Below are 19289 nucleotides of genomic sequence, written 5' to 3' on the forward strand. Positions count from 1 at the left end.
ATGGAGTCATGTGGAGAACAAGAGATTAATTCTGGGCAACAACTTCTATCAACAGACAAACGTGTAGAGAAAAGTATGGATGCATTATCTCAAGCACACTCTACAAATAAGATGATGTCTAATGAGCAACAAAATTGTGACAAACGATCGTCAAACATGTGATGCTCAACGTGAACACGATAAAGAGGAGGAATTTGAGAACAACCTGGAAGATAGTGATGAAGAATCAGACCATGGATCATATACCTCAATTGAGGAGGCAGTGGACATGCGCAATAAGCAGGTTTCAAGTTATTGGTGTACAACATCTAAGTTTGAGAATCGACCAGCTATTGATAAAAGAGCTGGGCAATGGAAGGTAGTTGTTGCACAAAAATCTGAAGCTCAAGGTGTGCAAAATGTATAAACTAGAGAAGATGTGGAAACTAATATTGAAGGAAATCATTTCGATGTTATGGCCTTCGCGTTTATGAATCTGCAACAGAGTTTGCAATATTTTGTAACACCAGAACAAAAAGATTTCATAAACTTATTATTACAACCCCTACACCTTCCTCCGCCCCCCCCCCCCCCAATATATCTCTAAGAAATCTCAAATATTCAAAAGAATGAATGCTGTACCAGACACTTCTGGTATTCTGAGGCGCGACTAACATGGTAAAAGAACAAATCAGCCTAAGACGTATTGTACGTCAGATTAATCAACAGGAATATGACAATCAAAAGATAACAAAGCCGATTTGTAGAATTAGGCTCAAAAATCTGCTAGGATTTTAAAACAAATCACTAATCTTGGAGACTAGAAGAGGAATAATTAATTTATAGTTCATTCTTTTCTGGAATAAGTATCAAATTAGATATGAAACTACAGCAATCAGAGACCATAAGATGGTAAAATATTGAAATAGAACAGCACCAACCTGAATTAGAAGAATTCCCGTTTCTCTAGCTTTATAAATTTCTTCAATCTGGAACGAGGAGGGCGAGAAGGTGAAAAACAATACCTAAGAGAAAGGGAAAACGGAATTCTTCATTTGAGATGATACTTTGAAAACAAAAACACTACCTAAAGTAGGATGAGAAGGTGCAGAAATTAAGAGTACCTAATCTTTCCGGTGCAGAAATTGACAGTACCTAATCCTGAAGATTCAGTATCCACAATTGAAGCCAGAAACCCTAACTAATGTATCCACAGAGATGTTAGCGATGGAGAGAGATCTTTTTGTCCTTTTGAAATTGAAAAAAATAATATTTTACCTAGAGTATATCGGAAGGAACATTATATTTTTTGGAGGGAATATTATATTTTAGCCAAATATTTTGTTGGACTTTTAGAGCACATTTATAAAGTGTTGCTTTTCCAATTATAATAAGAGCACGCTTAAAAAGAGTGCCACATACTCAAGTAAATGTTGCCAATTATTTTATAATTTAGCAACGTTTAATAAGTGTGGCCTAATAAATTAAAGAGCACATTTTACAAGCGTAGCCAAATTTCCGTAGCCAAAAGCTCCATACAAAGGCCACCCCTTAAAAGTGTGCCCAAATATATTTTTGGGCACACTTTTCAGGCGTTACCTAAAACTAGTGTGGGTTAGACCATAATTGTTGTAGTGAGTTTCAATAAATTTTTAAATTTATACTAAATACTAAAAGTATTTGGTTCAGTTGAATAGTTGAATCTATATATCGCTTCAGCCTCCGGTACCACTAGATTTACTTTTTCAACATATCTAAATGAACCTCAAAAGATTTTCATATTGTTCTATGGTGAGAATTTGTGTTAAATTGTATACATATATTTTTTTCCCCACCAAAAGAAAAAGAAAAAAGAACCAACGAAAAAAGTCGACAAGTATCCAAAATTTACCTGAAAAGAATGAATAATTTGGAAATACAAGAAAACAATAACTATTCAATATTCGTGATCTCATTGTGATTCAGAATCCAGTTGGCTCATTCTTGGCAAAATATGTAGGTCCAAAACCTGAAACCCCAATGGAGTTTCCACCACCGCCAAACTCGGCGGCTTGGCCACCACATCCACAACCGCGATACCATCACCGCCGCAGCGAACCACGCACACTCTACCGCCGGCAGCCGCCATATGTTGTGAACCTTTAAGCATCTCATTCTCCAAAACCTCCACCCAACTGTCATTTCCTGGATAATACTTTCTTAATGCTCCTTTAGATTCATCCACCATGTAAATAATTTCCTCCTCCATCGCCGCCGCCGGACCTCTCCAACCCACTAGCATCCCCTCCGGCATCTCCTGCCACGTGTCCTTTTCAACGTCGTAGATGATTCCTTCCTTTGCAGCATTGCCTTTCACGTTCACCATACACAGCTTTCCTCTCCAACACACTGCTTCAATCGCTTCCCTACTAAACTTCCCATCCTTAAGACCGCCCATTTTCTCCCATTTCCATCCACTTTTAGTACCCTTGTCTTTATCGTGATGGTGGTTACAGCTGTAGTGGGCGCAGTAACAATAGCTGTTGTTACCTTTCAGGTCCCACTTCTCAACCGATCGCGCTACCTCTTGGTTGTAGTGGGAACCAATCCCACTAGCAACGTAAACGACGCCGCGTGACGCACCAGCAGCACACCACCGTCGCGGTGTGGCGAGTGGGGGACCGTAAGTCCATTTTCGGCTGAGTGGATTGAAAACAAGGGGCCGAGATAAGGCCGGCAGTAGATGGTCAGTGGTTGCAGCAAGGAGAACGAATTTGCCAGAAACGCTCACCCATTGGATCGGAAGGTGACGGGAGATGAAAGAAGGGTGACGAAGGAGGAGACGAAGAGGCGGTTCAAGCGGTGGAGGAGGAAGTAAGTGCCATTTGGATGAAATCGGATCGAAGTTGGCGAATTCGACAGAATGCTCATATTGATTTGTTTTCTCCTTAGATTGTGAAGGTTTCAATAACGAGTAGATAGATAAAAAGGGGGGAAAAGAAGGAGAATAAAGGAGCCGGCGCCAAGATTGACAAACGGAGTAAAGAGTCAAAGGTTGTTGTACAAGAGAGAGGCAAATTTGAGCTATATCATCAGGAAGTCCAGGAATCAAGGACTGATGATAATGATTCTTTCGGCGTTTAATGGCAGCTCCGGCGGTGGCGGAGTTGTTCATTTGAGGGAGAAAAGGGTAGGGGACGTGTAAGAGTGGGACAGGAAGTTGAAGATTTAGAGTTTGTAAGACTTTGGACTTTACGCCATTACTTTAATTGCCTAAAAAGTTATGTTGTCATTCAAAGGATCAGAATTAAAAGGCAAAAGTTGGATACAAGTTAGGAGGAACATAGACATTACCCATCTTATCCTTTCTTTTTGTTTTTCTAATTGAAGAAAAGGTTTCCACTAGTAGTAGTATTAAATTGGGACGGTCTTAGTGGGATAAATTAAATAAGAACCCGCAAGGGATCTTATTGCATGTGGAATTTTCTTCCAAACTAGTCATGATGTTGAGAATACTAATGCTTTCTATTCAAGTTTAGAAACTTTTTATGTCGTCCACAAAGATTTACTCCTGTTCATTTTTGTTCCTAAAGCTTATACTTGCACCAATTCTAGTCCCAATCTATAAAGATGTGGGTTTTTTCGGGTTTAGATAAAAAATAGAGTATTAAGATTTGTTCTATTTCGACGAAAATATTATAAGAGTAAGTAGAATATCAATCATTCAACCGATTGCTCTTACTCTTATTACTCCTCAGCTTATATAAATGGGCGAGATAGAGAGACGACATACTCACCAAGCAAGGATGAATGTCGATGCGCAAGCTATAGGGTAAACCAAATTATTCCAAATTGTTAAAATTATTGTATTGTCTTGTTCCCATTTGTCCAATTAGTTCACATATGTCCACATTTGTCTAGACTTGTTCACATATGTTCAAATTTGTCTACACTAGTCCACACTAGATCACATTAGTTCATGAACTAGATTAGTAGCTACATACATGTACTAGGGTGTGAACTTATTTATGTAATGTGTGAACTTATATGAACATAATTAGTATGTCCACATAAGAAGTAGACTAGATGCATGTAGGAGTTTTACTATAAATACCCCATGTATTCTAGCCATTTGAATTATCAAACCAAATCAAGGAAAATTAAGAAAAGTGAATGAAAACTATCCTTCACAAATATGAAAAAGATTCTCTCTTTGATTTCCTCTTTGATCACTAATCTTCCTACCTCAATCCAACAGATTGGTATCAGAGCCCGGTCGATTAAAAAGTTGGGCGTTAAGAAAAGCTAAGCAATGGCTTTAACTAATGGACAAGGAGTGGCTCAACTATCCATTCCTATGTTCAATGGAGAAAATTATGATTTTTGGTACTTGAAAGCTAAAATAGTATTTCAAGCACAAGATCTGTGGGAACTGGTTCAAAATGGTTATAATGAACCAGAAGAAGGAGCAGAACTCACAGATGCAGAAACAAGAACATTAAATGAGACAAAAAGGAGATATGCAAAAGCTCTTGCTTATATTCAACAAGCAATGAGTGAATTCATCTTTCCAAGAATCATGAGAGCACAACATCAAATGAGGCTTGGGAGGCTCTACGCGAGGAATTTCAAGGAGATACACGTGTACGAAACATCAAGCTTCAAACTCTAAGATGTGAGTTTGAAAACTTGAAGATGAAAGATGGAGAAAGTTTAAAAGAATATTGCTGCAAAGCTGTTGAAATAGCAAATCAAATGCTATTGTATGGAAAAGCCGTTGAAGATAAGAAAATTGTGGAAAAGATCTTGATAAGTTTGACTGAAAAATATGATCCCATAGTCTCTATTATTGAGGAGACTAAGGACATCGCAAAGTTGAAGATCAGTGAGTTGATGGCATCACTACAAGCACACGAGCAAAGGTTGTTAAGACACTCCAAAAAATTTATTGAGAGTGCTTTACAATCTAAGCTCAATGTGTCCACAAAATCACAAGGAGAATCATCAAAAGGAGGCAAATCAGGCCGTGGCGGAGGAAGAAATCAACGAGGAAACAGCTCCAACAACTCAAAACAAAAATGTGGAATTTGCAAAAGAGGCAACCACATTGACAAGGATTGTTGGTTTCAAGGAAAGCCCAATGCAACCACTGCAAAAAGTTTGGTCATGTGGAGAAGGATTGTAGATTCAAGAATCAACAACAAGCAAAAGTCTCTGAAGAAAAAGGAGATCAACGCATGTTCTTTGCAAGCCGTCAAATGGCCAAAGAGAAAAATTACAATATTTGGCTGTTGGATTGCGGGTGCAGCAATTATATGTCCGAAAACAAAAGTATTTTTACAAGTGTGGATGACAAAGTGAAGGCCGAAGTGAAAAATGGGAAATGGTGTCGTTGTTCGAGCAATTGGAAAGGGCTCAATCCACGTCCAAACAAAGGAAGGTACAAAGTTCATCCATGATATACTTTTGGTTCCAGATTTAGATAAAAATTTATTGAGTGTTGGGCAGCTGGTGGAAAATGGATATGCTGTCTATTTTGAAAATAATTGTTGCACAATTTATGATAAAAAAAGGAGGAAACAAATTGATGGCAAAAGCAATGATAGAAAAAGGAAGAAGCTTCTCATTAACCTTCAATTATGGGGGAGAAGTAGCCATGAAAGCACAAATGAAAGATGAATCCCGGCTATGGCACAAAAGTCTAGGGAACTTGTACTTTAATGGAATGAAATTATTGCAGGAAAAAGAAATGGTATATGGGCTGCCAAAAATTGAAGAAAAGGATGGAGTCTGTGAAGGATGTGCTATGGGAAAACACCATAGAAATTCATTCCCTCAAGGCGGAGCTTGGAGAGCAAACAAAGCTTTGGAGCTGGTCCATACCGATGTGTGCGGTCCAATTAGTACCACATCTCTTGGAGGTAACAAGTATTTTATCTTGTTCATTGATGACTATACACGAATGACTTGGGTTTATTTTATGAAACAAAATCCGAGGTGTATGGCATTTTTAAAAAAATTCAAGAGCCTTGTGAAAAAACAAAGTGGAAAATATATAAAGGTACTAAGAAGTGATAGAGGTAAAGAATATACCTCAAAATAATTTGAGAAATTTTGTGAGGATGAAGGCATTGAAAGGCAATTAACCGTTGGGTACACACCACAACAAAATGGTGTATCCGAAAGAAAAAATCAAACGGTTGTTGAAATGGCAAAAACTATGTTAAAAGAGAAAGGAATGCCAAATACTTTTTGGGCTGAACCAGTGTATACGGCGGTATACTTGATAAACAGGTGTCCGACCAAGGCAGTACAAAATAAGACCCCCTTGGAAGCTTGGAGCAAGAGGAAACCTTCAGTGAAGCACTTGAAAGTTTTTGGGTGCATTTGCTATGCTCAAATCCCGAAAGAAAAGAGGAGCAAGCTTGATGAAACAAGTGAGAAGTGCATATTTGTTGGCTATAACTCAAAATCAAAGGGCTATTAGCGTGAAGAGGAAAAATGTCATCACAAGCACAGATGTGTTGTTTGATGAAGGAGCTAGTAGGAATTGGGAAAATAATGAGGCTACAAAAAACATAGTAGTGAAGCACAAAGCAAGATTGGTTTCAAAAGGGTATTCACAACAAGATAATGTTGATTATCACGAAACTTTTGCACCGGTATCCCGCAAAGATACAATTCGGACACTTATTGCATTAGCAGCACAAAAAGGATGGTTATTATATCAACTTGATGTGAAATCAGCTTTTTTGAATGGTGAACTTGAAGAAGAAATTTATGTTCATCAACCTGATGGCTTTGTGATTAAAGGAGAAGAAGATAAAGTATACAAGCTCAAGAAGGCCTTGTACGGATTGAAACAAGCACCCCGACAATGGTACAGTCAATTTGATAAGTACTTCTTGCAAAGTGGGTTCATTAAAAGCAAAAGCGAGCCTATTCTCTATGTCAAGAAGCAAGGTAACTCTATTCTTATTGTTGCGATTTATGTTGATGATCTGATTTTTACCGGTAACAATAAGGCTGCAGTTACTGAGTTTAAAAAAGACATGATGAAAAGATATGAAATGAGTGATTTGGGTCTATTGCATCATTTTCTTGGTCCTGAAGTTACTCAAGAGGATGATGGAGTATTTGTTTCTCAACAAAGCTATGCTGAAGCAATGCTTAGAAAGTTTAATATGTTTGGGTGCAAAGCAGTACCAACACCACTCACTTCAAATGAGAAGCTGATGAAAAATGATGGTGGAAGAAAAGTGGACAGCACTCTTTACAGAAGTATCATTGGTAGTTTGATATATCTAACGGCTATGAGGCCCGATATAATGTTTGCTACTAGTTTGTTGTCAAGGTTTATGCAAAGTCCGAGTCATATTCACCTTGGAGCAGCCAAACAAGTTCTTAGTTACATCAAAAGAACCTTGGCTTATGGCATCAAATATTTTAAGAGTGAAGAATTAACTTTAATTGGATTTTGTGACAGTGATTGGGCAGGTTCAAAGGATGACATGAAAAGCACATCTGGTTTTGTATTTTCACTTGGATCCGGAGCATTTTCTTGGCAATCAAAGAAGCAAGAAATAGTAGCACAATCATCAGCAGAAGCTGAATATATTTCAGCAGCAATTGCAACTTCTCAAGCAGTCTGGCTTAGAAGAATTTTAGAAGATGTTGGAGAAAAGCAAGACAACGCAACAAAGTTGTTTTGTGACAACAAGTCAACCATAGCAATGGCAAAGAATCCAATTTACAGTAGCAGAACAAGGCACATGGCAGTGAAGTATCACTTCATCAGCAAAAAAGTTGAAGAAGGAGTGATCGAGCCAAAGTTTTGCAAGTCCGAGGATCAAGTTGCGGACATTTTTACCAAGGCGCTACCCAAAAGTTCATCAAATTTCGTGAGCTTTTGGGAGTCCAAGAACAAAACATTTAGGGGGAGTGTTAAAATTAATGTATTGTCTTGTCCCCATTTGTCCATATTAGTTCACATATGTCCACATTTGTCTAGACTTGTTCGCATATGTTCAAACTTGTCTATACTAGTCCACACTAGTTCACATTAGTTCATGAACTAGATTAATAGCTACATACATGTACTAGGGTGTGAACTTATTTATGTAATGTGTGAACTTATGTGAACATAATTAGTATGTCCACATAAGAAGTAGACTAGATGCATGTAGGAGTTTTACTATAAATACCCCATGTATTCTAGCCATTTGAATTATCAAACCAAATCAAGGAAAATTAAGAACAGTGAATGAAAACTATCCTTCACAAATATAAAAAAAATTCTCTCTTTAATTTCCTCCTTGATCACTAATCTTCCTAGCTCAATCCAACACAAATTGTGAGTTCAATTTTAAATTGGTTTCATATGACATCATGATTTGGAACCTTTACTACATTTTACGGATATCTTGATTATTATTGATGATCTATATATTTGAAAAAAAATTAAATATGTTTGTTTTAGTTGGCTAAAATATAACAAGGTTTGCTAGGGAAGGGGACAATTCAGATCTTAAGTTTGAGATCAATTCTAACCAAGTTCAATTCAACTCGATCACCAGTTTATTTATCCACAAAGCAAACTTGATTAACTTGACAAATTGATTGAATGTGTACCCCTAGCTATTTCGCTCGGCAGTTAATGACAGGTTTACCTATTACGATTGGTAGTTAGTAACAGGTTTATGTTAAAGATAGTAAAGCACCTCTCTTATTCCAAAAAGGACTTATTAATATCTCTCAGAATAACATTTTCAGGGCACCACATTACCACCACAAGAATCAAATTCATGTCATAATTCTAGTCATACCTAAGACATACTTGGAAAGAAAGTGTCGGGTTATACTTGCATATCATTACAACTAACAGACAAGCCCAGTGTAATCCTACAAAATAAGGTTTGAGGAGTAGAGTGTATGCAAACCTTAGACCTGTTTGACTCAAAAGATATTGGTACCTTTTTGAACAAATCAATTAAAGATAATGAAGGGGTAAATCTTAGCTAAGTATAGTGAACTCTAGAACGGAAGATATAAATGATGAACGCAATGGGAAGATATTTGTTGACCTTATGAAAGTCGGTCATCGCACAAATGAGAATGCCAATCTTTGATATAGAAGAGGTATTACAATTCGAGTTCTTAGCTGAAAGAGTCAACAAAAGGTCCCTTAACAAGGTGTTTTTCCCACTATATATAAGGGACAACCCTCTTCCGAACCCTAGAAAACATATCATAGGGAATATTCGCGAGTATATTCCTAATGCCCCCTATTGGGCCTACACTACTGCAAAAGCTATACGTCCTCTGTTCGCTGTCTGTCGTCCTTCGTAGGGCGTCCAGCTATGAAGATCTCATCTTCTGTCGTATTTGTCGATGGCTGTGGTCGTCCAAATTTGGACCCATACAGTTAGTTCCTCCGCTTGTCGAGGTTGCAATTTGGTGCGTCCTTGATAAGCGGATACTGTCCATTCTTCGTGGAGAAATTTGATTTCACAGAGCGTTATGACTTGGCCAACAATGGGGGTTTAGCATGCTTAACAAGACCCAGGGTGGTGTGTCTTATCAGGAAATGACGTCATCTCCATATGCGTCATCATTATGCGTGTTTTTGAGACAGGGACTGACGGCTTGTCGCTTCGATTTTGGTGCCACTCTGCAATCTTCCACTTCGATTCCGGTGCCACTCTGTAGTCTTTCACTTCAATTCTGGTGCCACCTAATCCTAAAAAAGGGGAGGGTTTGTTTTTTCAAAACATTCTTGGCCATTTCGTCTCTTGTTATTCGTTCACATCTCTCCCGTGTTTGCTTCTAACGTTTTCTCTGCTTCTTCTTCCCCCGTTCTTCGTTCTTAGCTTTCTCTGTTATTTTACCATATTTTTTGCCAAAAAGATGCTTAGATAATTCCATCCAATAAAACGGAAGAATTATAAATCTCCAAAATAATAGATAGAAATACCGCAAATAAGGCCATTGCGACACCCATCAAAGGAGTAGTTCCCCACCCAGGAGCTACTTTGCCATATTCCGAATTCAATGGTTTTAATAAATCTCCTACCGCAGTTCGTCTTGGACCAGATCTAGAACTGTTTTCAACAGCTTGTGTAGCCATAAATCCTATTGTATTCATTGAGATCTGTTGACTTTGTATACCATTCCGTTGTAAATAAACGATCCTATCATAGATCCATTGGGGTCTTGAAATTTTATAAATATGATAAGAATGGAAACAGCAACCCTAGTCGCCATCTTTATATCTGGTTTACTTGTAAGTTTTACTGGGTACGCCTTATATACCGCTTTTGGGCAACCTTCTCAACAACTAAGAGATCCATTCGAGGAACATGGAGACTAGTTGAAGTACTGAGCCTCCCGGTATACGGTAGGCTCTAGTACTTTCAACTGAGATAATGAAANTTTAAGCTTTTTCTTTGCCTCTTCTCTCGCAGCACTCCTCCAATCTCCAATAGAGTTCTCTCCTCTTCTTCTGGCTTAACGATGGCGGGAACTTCCTCTCACGATAATCTTTCAGCTATCCCGCCGGCGACTGGGGATCACGCTCCGGCGGACGGGGATTCAGACTTGATGGAAAGCGAGGAGGTCCCTTCAGTAGAGGAAATTTTATTCCGCTCGGGGAAGGTGGTAGAAGATTTCAGCGCCGATGGGAGCATGGAGCATGTAGATATTAAACCCCTTATGGGGGAGGTCGGGTTAAAGGAGTTGAGGGCGAGATGGGGCATTCCCAGTTACATCGAGATGGTACCGGCCACAAATGATGAAAGGGTCCAGATAAACCGTCCCGGGTTCTGCTCGTTCTACGCTTATCCCTTCCTTGTGGGGTACACACTTCCGCTTCCGATGTTGGTGGTCGACTTCTGTTGCTATTATGAGGTGTGCCCTGCCCAAATTTCTCCTTATTTGTACAAGCTTTTCCTTATGTTCATCAAGTACGCGGAACTGGCCGGTCGTGAGGTCACTCTGAGGACGTGCTCAACCTATTCGCTCCTCAACGGATTCGCGGCACAATGATCCACGCGCGTCCTCGGGGGTCAAAAGGTTTGGTGGTCAAGATGGATGACAGGACTAATCGCCATTTTTTTTTGATAATTTTTTCTATGTGCAGACAGAGCATCTTGTGGCAGACCCGACTGGGTTTTCGGTAGTGTGGAATTTTGCCCGTAAGCCTTCGTCCTTGACCAACAGAGTCTGTTTCGGCCTCTTCCTCCCTATATCTTGCGTTGCATATACTGATTTATCTCGATATTCTGCAGCCGAGAAGGCACCACCGCCTCCTTTTGGAGGGGATTCGGGAATGGGTCGAGGCCATCCTTCCTCATACAGCGGGAGTTCGTACGTGGGCGACGTTTCATCGGAGATTCGGACGCAGGCCCCTTACAGGTGAGATAATGTCCTTACCTTCTGACCTTTCTTCTGTATCGATCTTACTTTTCGAGCTTTGTTTGCTGTGACTAGGGAGGGTTCGCAGAGTCAGGGCCCCTCAGTTGGCGTTCCATCGCCCGGCTGCATCTGCTCGTATTAGTGTGGCACAATTGGCTCGTCCTTCATCAAGGGCGGCGTTTGTGGAGTCATTGGCCTTTACCACTCCCACCCAGACTATGTCTCGGGATGAGGGTCCATCTGGCGTCGTCCGTCCTCAAGCTGACTCGTCGTCGACCGGAGAGGAAGAAGGGCCGTTGAAGAGGCGGAGAGTTGGTTTCGAGATGGATCCTCCGACAGTGATCAACTTGGATTCTCCCCCGGTGAACCCAGAGGAAGGTGTTGCAACAGCATCTACCGCCGAAGGGGAGCGGATCGTCGGGGCTGCTCCCGTTAGCCAGGGCTAGGAGGACTCTGCTGCGGATGTCGCAGAACATCTTGTTATAGCGGAGGATCGTTCCCTAATGCCACCGTCGCGACCTTGAGTGCGCCACTATCATCTTCATCAGCGGAGAGGGGGAAGAGTGTAATGGTCGGTGAATACGAGTCTGAGTCTGACTTGGGATGACGTTCGGATGTTCGAGGATGGCATTACCCACTCGGTGGTCAACGCAGGGGGGTCGCCCGCCTCGTTGAGATTCCTGCCGATGTGAACTTGTTGACTCAAGGGGGCAGCCTGGTACCTCAATTCAGTCTACTGTGTTCTGAGGCTGAGAATGAGTCCCTGAGGAGTGTTTTGGATGTCGAAGTGATGGACGAGGTGGCTGTGATGGGTTTACGGGTATGCTATATCAGAATTCGGTTTATTTCCCCTTTATTGTGGAGTGGGCGTAAGTTTGACTGTTCTTCTTGTTTTGCAGACGTATATGTTGGAGGTAGAGAACATTCGTAGGGCCAATGTCCGGTCGAGGATCTTTTTGCAGATGCTCGGAAAATACCGTCGCTATCACGATAGGTGTCGCGAGTTGCATGAACGTTTAAGAAATGATCCCCGCAACCGAGCATTGGGCGAAGAGTTGGAGAGGAAGGACCGTGAACTGGCGCAGGTGCTCCGCAGCAGGAGTGAGCTTGAAGAGCAAATCCGCCTCAAGGACGAGGAGTTCGAGGTGGGAAGAGGGGTCGCCGCGGAGTGTGAACATCTGCAGGGCAAGTTGCGAGCACTACAGTTGGAAATTGAGCAAAACCAGGACAGAGTTGCGGAGGTCGACTCTGAATGGAGAGTGAAGCTGGCTGCACTGGAAGGCAAGGTCGCCGATTTGGAACGCTTGGAGAGGGATGCTTCGACGAGGGCGGCATCCTTTGAGACGGCGGTCCGCCTTCATGAGTCCGAGCGAGAGTCTGAGAGGACTACTGCGGCCCTCAGAGAGGCGAGGCTTGAGGAGCGGATCGGTGAGATTGATCAGGAGGCCCAGGACTTGTCGGATCGGGTTGCGGCCTTGGAGGAGGAGAATCAGCGGCTGAGGGCCCTGGTCGGACCGTCCCGTGCTGCTGTTCCTCTCCAGGCTCATGAACTCTGGGTTTATACCGAGGCTCAGCGTGACATTTTCAAGAACTTGCTGGAGGCGGGCATCGTGTCTGAGGCGGATTTCGAGGAGGCACGCCAGAAAGCTCGGGAGGCTCGAGCCAACTGCGGATATGATGTGGCGACGCCCGAAGCCGATGGTGGTCCAAGTGGCGATGATGATGGTCCTTATGGAAGTGATGATGGCGACGGCGATATTGGCGCCGAATGAGAGAGACTCTTGTTTCGTTGTTTGTGTTGGTTTGTTTTCTTTGGTTACGCCGATGGGCGTTTGTTTGTTCCTCGTATTTCGTTTGGTTACGCCGATGGGCGTTTGTTTGTTCCTTGTTTTCTTTGTCGATTTTCTCTCTTTCGGCTGGTTCGGACCGGATGTAAGCAGCGAAGGTCCGCATTTCTGATTCCATTAATAAAGAATTCTTTCTCGCTATTTGCCTTGCATTTCAGTTCATTGATTCGTGATCTAGTTGAGGGGGGTGGAACTCGTCATAGTTCGAGTGAGGTCGAACTGTATTACTTTGATGGCGAAGGGACCTAGCCTGAGTCCCGGTTTGAGCGAGGTCGAATTGTAATACTTTGAAGGCGAAGGCACTTAGCCTGAGTCCTAGTTCGAGCGAGGTCGAACTGTAATACTTTGATGGCGAAGGCACTTAGCTTGAGTCCCAGTTCGGGCGAGGTCGAAACTTTGATGGCGAAGGCACTTAGCCTGAGTCCCAGTTCGAGCGAGGTCGAACTGTAATACTTTGATGACGAAGGCACTTAGCCTGAGTCCCAGTTCGAGCGAGGTCGAACTGTAATACTTTGATGGCGAAGGCACTTAGCCTGAGTCCCAGTTCGAGCGAGGTCGAATCGTAATACTTCGACCGAAGGCACTTAGCCTGAGTCCTAGTTCGAGCGAGGTCGAACTGTAATACTTTGATGACGAAGGCACTTAGCCTGAGTCTCAGTTCGAGCGAGGTCGAACTGTAATATTTTGATGGCGAAGGCACATAGCCTGAGTCCCAGTTCGAGCGAGGTCGAACTGTAATACTTTGATGGCGAAGGCACTTAGCCTGAGTCCTAGTTCGAGCGAGGTCGAACTGTAATACTTTGATAACGAAGGCACTTAGCCTGAGTCCCAGTTCGAGCAAGGTCGAACTGTAATACTTTGATGACGAAGGCACTTAGCCTGAGTCCCAGTTCGAGCGAGGTCGAACTGTAATACTTTGATGGCGAAGGCACTTAGCCTGAGTCCTAGTTCGAGCGAGGTCGAACTGTAATTCTTTGATGACGATGGCACTTAGCCTGAGTCCCAGTTCGAGCGAGGTCGAACAGTAATACTTTGATGACGAAGGCACTTAGCCAGAGTCCCAGTTCGAGCGAGGTCGAACAGTAATACTTTGATGGCGAAGGCACTTAGGCTGAGTCCCAGTTCGAGCGAGGTCGAACTGTAATACTTTGATGGCGAAGGCACTTAGCCTCATTCCCAATTCGAGCGAGGTCAAACTGTAATACTTTGATGCCGAAGGCACTTAGTCGACTTTGATGGCGAAAGCACGTAGCCTGAGTCCCAGTTCGAGCGAGGTCGAACTGTAATACTTTGATGGAAGGCACTTAGCCTGAGTCCTAGTTCGAGCGAGGTCGAACTGTAATACTTTGATGGCGAAGGCACTTAGCTTGAGTCCCAGTTCGGGCGAGGTCGAACTGTAATACTTTGATGGCGAAGGCACATAGCCTAAGTCCTAGTTCGAGCGAGGTCGAACCGTAATACTTCGACGGCGAAGGCACTTAGGCTGAGTCCCAGTTCGAGCGAGGTTGAACTGTAATACTTTGATGGCGAAGGCACTTAGCCTGAGTCCTAGTTCGAGCGAGGTCGAACTGTAATACTTTGATGACGAAGGCACTTAGCCTGAGTCTCAGTTCGAGCGAGGTCGAACTGTAATACTTTGATGGCGAAGGCACTTAGCCTGATTCCCAATTCGAGCGAGGTCAAACTGTAATACTTTGATGCCGAAGGCACTTAGTCGACTTTGATGGCGAAAGCACGTAGCCTGAGTCCCAGTTCGAGCGAGGTCGAAACGTAATACTTCGACGGCAAAGGCACTTAGCCTGAGTCCCAGTTCGAGCGAGGTCGAACAGTAATACTTTGATGGCGAAGGCACTTAGCCAGAGTCCCAGTTCGAGCGAGGTCGAACTGTAATACTTTGATGACGAAGGCACTTAGCCTGAGTCCTAGTTCGAGCGAGGTCGAACTGTAATACTTTGATGACAAAGGCACTTAGCCTGAGTCCTAGTTCGAGTGAGGTCGAACTGTAATACTTTGATGACGAAGGCACTTAGCCTGAGTCCCTGTTCGAGCGAGGTCGAACTGTAATACTTTGATGGCGAAGGCACTTAGCTTGAGTCCTAGTTCGAGCGAGGTCGAACTGTAATACTTTGATGACGAAGGCACTTAGCCTTAGTCCTAGTTTGAGTGAGGTCGAACTGTAATACTTTGATGACGAAGGCACTTAGCCTGAGTCCCAGTTCGAGCGAGGTCAAACCGTAACAATCCCCGGCGAAGGCACTTTGGCTCAGTCCCAGTTCGAGCGAGGTCGAACTGTAATACTTTGATGGCGAAGGCACTTAGCCTGAGTCCTAGTTCGAGCGAGGTCGAACTGTAATACTTTGATGACGAAGGCACTTAGCCTGAGTCCTAGTTCGAGCGAGGTCGAACTGTAATACTTTGATGACGAAGGCACTTAGCCTGAGTCCCAGTTCGAGCGAGGTCGAACTGTAATACTTTGATGATGAAGGCACTTAGCCTGAGTCCCAGTTCGAGCGAGGTCGAACTGTAATACTTTGATGATGAAGGCACTTAGCCTGAGTCCCAGTTCGAGCGAGGTCGAACTGAATGATTATCTGTTTGACCGTGACATTCAGGTTGCTTCAGGGTAATTTTTGATTCCTCGTTTGCAGTTGCGTCGGTTTCCGGCCTGACACGGTGTGAGGATGAGGGGGAGTCGAATCGGGGGGAGGTTCTTCCCCTCCACGATCCGGGAAGAACCTCTTGGTGTCTCTTTTGCTTCGATCCGGGAAGAACTAAGTGCTTTCACTAGGAAATCCCCACAGACGGCACCAAATTGTTTGACTTAAAAATTATCGAACGATTTTTAAGCAAATCAATCAGTATACAAGGAGGGTATCAATTATAGTTGATACCAGATCGAAAGACAGAAGAGTAAAGCGGAAGCCTTCGTAGAGATAAAAATTGGGAGATTTTTATTTCTACATCGGAGTTTATCCTGTCTCCCCTTGGAGGATCCAAGAAATTACAATTTTTGTTATTTTTTCTGAGAATAGTCGAGAAATTAATCCTCCTCCCTTTTTCTCCCTTCCCGCTCCCCTTATATAGCGGAGGGGCTCTGTTTTTACTACCATAAAGATAAAGATAAAATAAATACTATAGAGGGACCGACGTGGTTGCGAGGTCGTCCTTTGTACAGTTCTTGAGTCGTCCTTTTCAGCCGGACTTGTGTGTATACGGTCAGTCGTGCTTACTTGGGGACGTGATCATTCAATTCGACCCCATACAATTACCGCGTGGTCAGATTTTGTCCGATACAAATAGAAAAGCAATACTTACCGGAGTCTGAAATGCTGAACACACATAGGTATAACTATCACAACAAAGTGAAAACTGAAATAAAGAATATTAAACATCAGTAATATACATGCCTAGATAAAGAAGATGGAGAAACGATCAAAATTACATCAATAAATAAATTAAAAATAGAAGTGCAACAGAAAAATCAGGGATAAAAGCAAGCAAAACATTACTGCAAATAAAGATACCATATCGTGAATAAAAAATTGGTATTGAATTCGCATACAACAAATTGAATCTTAAGATATTTCTGGCAAAATATGGAATACCGGATGGAGAGATCTAAAGAGAATCTCATTTCCTTGCAATTTATTTTGTATTTTGGGCCCTTTCCAATAACTTATTTTATTAATTTGGGTTTCTTCACCTTATAATTAGGGAAGGGGCTGATTTAGAAGACATTCAGTATAGATATAGAAAATAACTGAGGATACTCAATGACCTACAAAACGTAGGTGAAATTATATCACAAGCTTTATATCACAAACACAATACACTATTGAAACCACTTCCTAAATTAGATATTTTTCCACTGACTCTTATTCTTCGAGAAATTGCAAGAAAATAAACATATCTCTTGAAATTAAATTAAAATTTATTTCCCTCCTCTGCCATAGGTTTTCTGTCACACACCACAGGGAACTTCTACTTTATTTTTAGAAGTAGAATCTGTTGTATATGGAAGAAGATCTTCCAACTCATCTCTCAAGTAGAATTAGGATCAATTGTGCCATTTTGTATAGATGACCTAGGTTTAATTCAATTTGTTCTTTGTATATCCATTTGTCTATCAGTTTAGGATAGACAAGTGGATGCTCACTATAGGTCTAACTCATCACATTACTCAGGATTCACTTGGTTACCAAGTTTGGGTTATCAAGTGTACGTCCATTGTAATCTTGGAGGTCAGGTTCATGTCCCCCTGTTAAAATTAATGTATTGTCTTGTCCACATTAGTTCACATATGTCCATATTTGTCTAGACTTGTTCACATATGTTCAAACTTGTCTACACTAGTCCACACTAGTTCACATTGGTCTACACTAGTTCATGAACTAGATTAGTAGCTACATACATGTACTAGGGTGTGAACTTATGTGAACATAATTAGTATGTCCACATAAGAAGTAGACTAGATGCATGTAGGAATTTTACTATAAATACCCCATGTATTCTAGCCATTTGAATGATCAAACAAAATCAAGTGAAATTAAGAAAAGTGAATGAAGACTATCTTTCACAAATATAAAAAAAAAACTCCCCATTTGATTTCCTCTTTGATCACTAATCTTCCTACCTCAATCCAACATATTGGTATCAGAGCCCGTTCGATTAAAAAGTTGGGCGTTAAGAAAATCTAAACAATGGCTTTAACTAATGGACAAGGAGTGGCTCAACTATCCATTCCTATGTTCAATGGAGAAAATTATGATTTTTGGTACTTGAAAGCTAAAATAGTTTTTCAAGCACAAGATCTGTGAGAACTGGTTCAAAATGATTATAATGAACCAGAAGAAGGAGCAGAACTCACAGATGCAGAAACAAGAACACTAAAGGAGACAAAAAGGAGAGATGCAAAAGCTCTTGCTTATATTGAACAAGCAATGAGTGAATTCATCTTTCCAAGAATCATGAGAGCCAACATCAAATTAAATGAGGCTTGGGAGGCTCTACGTGAGGAATTTCAAGGATATACACGTGTACGAAACATCAATCTTCAAACTCTAAGATGTGAGTTTGAAAACTTGAAGATGAAAGATGGAGAAAGTTTAAAAGAATATTGCTCCAAAGTTGTTGAAATAGCAAATCAAATGCTATTGTATGGAGAAGTTGTTGAAGATAAGAAAATTGTGGAAAAGATCTTGATAAGTTTGACTGAAAAATATGATTCCATAGTCTCTATTATTGAGGAGACTAAGGACATCACAAAGTTGAACAACCTTGAGTTAATGGCATCACTACAAGCACACGAGCAAAGGTTGTTAAGACACTCCGAAAAATCTATTGAGAGTGCTTTACAATCTAAGCTCAATGTGTCCACAAAATCACAAGGAGAATCATCAAAAGGAGGCAAATCAGGCCGTGGAGGAGGAAGAAATCAACTAGAAAACAGCTCCAACAACTCCCAACAAAAATATGGAATTTGCAAAAGAAGCAACCACGTTGACAAGGATTGTTGGTTTCAAGGAAAGCCACAATGCAACCACTGCAAAAAGTTTGGCCATGTGGAGAAGGATTGTAGATTTAAGAATCAACAACAAGCAAAAGTCACTGAAGAAAAAGGAGAGCAAGTCATTTCTTTGCAAGCTGTCAAATGGCCAAAGAGAAAAATCACAATATTTGGCTGTTGGATAGTGGGTGCAACAATCATATGTCCGGAAACAAAAGCATTTTTACAAGTGTGGATGACAAAGTGAAGGCTGAAGTGAAAATGGAAAATGGTACCGTTGTTCTAGCAATTGGAAAGGGCTTAATCCGTGTCCAAACAAAGGAAGGTACAAAGTTCATCCATAATGTACTTTTGGTTCCAGATTTAGATAAAAATTTATTGAATGTCGGGCAGCTGGTGGAAAATGGATATGCTATCTATTTTGAAAACAATTGTCGCACAATTTATGATAAAAAAGGTGGAAACAAATTGATGGCAAAAGCAATGATGAAAAAAGGAAGAAGCTTCTCATTAACCTTCAATTATGGGGGAGAAGTAGCCATGAAAACACAAGTGAAAGATGAATT

At 41.5% G+C, this 19289-nt stretch overlaps 2 protein-coding genes across 4 annotated transcripts; one reads left to right on the forward strand and one right to left on the reverse strand.

Annotated features, from left to right (window-relative positions):
• Nucleotides 1-920: 920 nt before the first annotated feature.
• Nucleotides 921-3483, reverse strand: LOC109205147 (F-box/kelch-repeat protein SKIP25-like). Of its 3 annotated transcripts, none has more exons than XR_002064607.1 (3): nt 1871-3483; nt 1104-1176; nt 921-1004 (listed from the first exon to the last, which is right to left on the reverse strand). XR_002064607.1 is itself a non-coding variant. In XM_019367824.1 (1 exon), exon 1 carries the CDS (start codon nt 3131-3133, stop codon nt 1931-1933), a length of 1203 nt encoding a protein of 400 aa, XP_019223369.1. In that variant the 5' UTR covers nt 3134-3483; the 3' UTR covers nt 1733-1930. The 3 variants fall into 3 exon arrangements, 1 of the variants encoding a protein (XP_019223369.1); XR_002064606.1 differs by having other exon boundaries at nt 1104-1180; XM_019367824.1 differs by lacking the exons at nt 921-1004; nt 1104-1176 and having other exon boundaries at nt 1733-3483.
• A 14447-nt stretch (nt 3484-17930) lies between these two features.
• On the forward strand, nt 17931-18970 carry LOC109205142. Its single transcript, XM_019367818.1, has 2 exons — nt 17931-17991; nt 18066-18970. The coding sequence occupies exons 1-2, from the start codon at nt 17931-17933 to the stop codon at nt 18968-18970; spliced, it is 966 nt and encodes a 321-aa protein (XP_019223363.1).
• The last annotated feature ends 319 nt before the right edge of the window (nt 18971-19289 follow it).

The sequence above is a fragment of the Nicotiana attenuata genome, unplaced genomic scaffold (genome assembly GCF_001879085.1).
Source record: "Nicotiana attenuata strain UT unplaced genomic scaffold, NIATTr2, whole genome shotgun sequence".
Classification (NCBI taxonomy): Eukaryota; Viridiplantae; Streptophyta; class Magnoliopsida; order Solanales; family Solanaceae; genus Nicotiana; species Nicotiana attenuata.

Bases quoted from the DNA above. Each gene is read 5' to 3' on its own strand.
- LOC109205147 (XM_019367824.1), bottom strand. From the start codon at position 3,133: ATGAACAACTCCGCCACCGCCGGAGCTGCCATTAAACGCCGAAAGAAT.
- LOC109205142 (XM_019367818.1), top strand. From the start codon at position 17,931: ATGGACAAGGAGTGGCTCAACTATCCATTCCTATGTTCAATGGAGAAA. The intron at 17,992-18,065 runs GTACTTGAAAGC...ATAATGAACCAG, and splicing joins GGAGAAAATTATGATTTTTG to AAGAAGGAGCAGAACTCACA.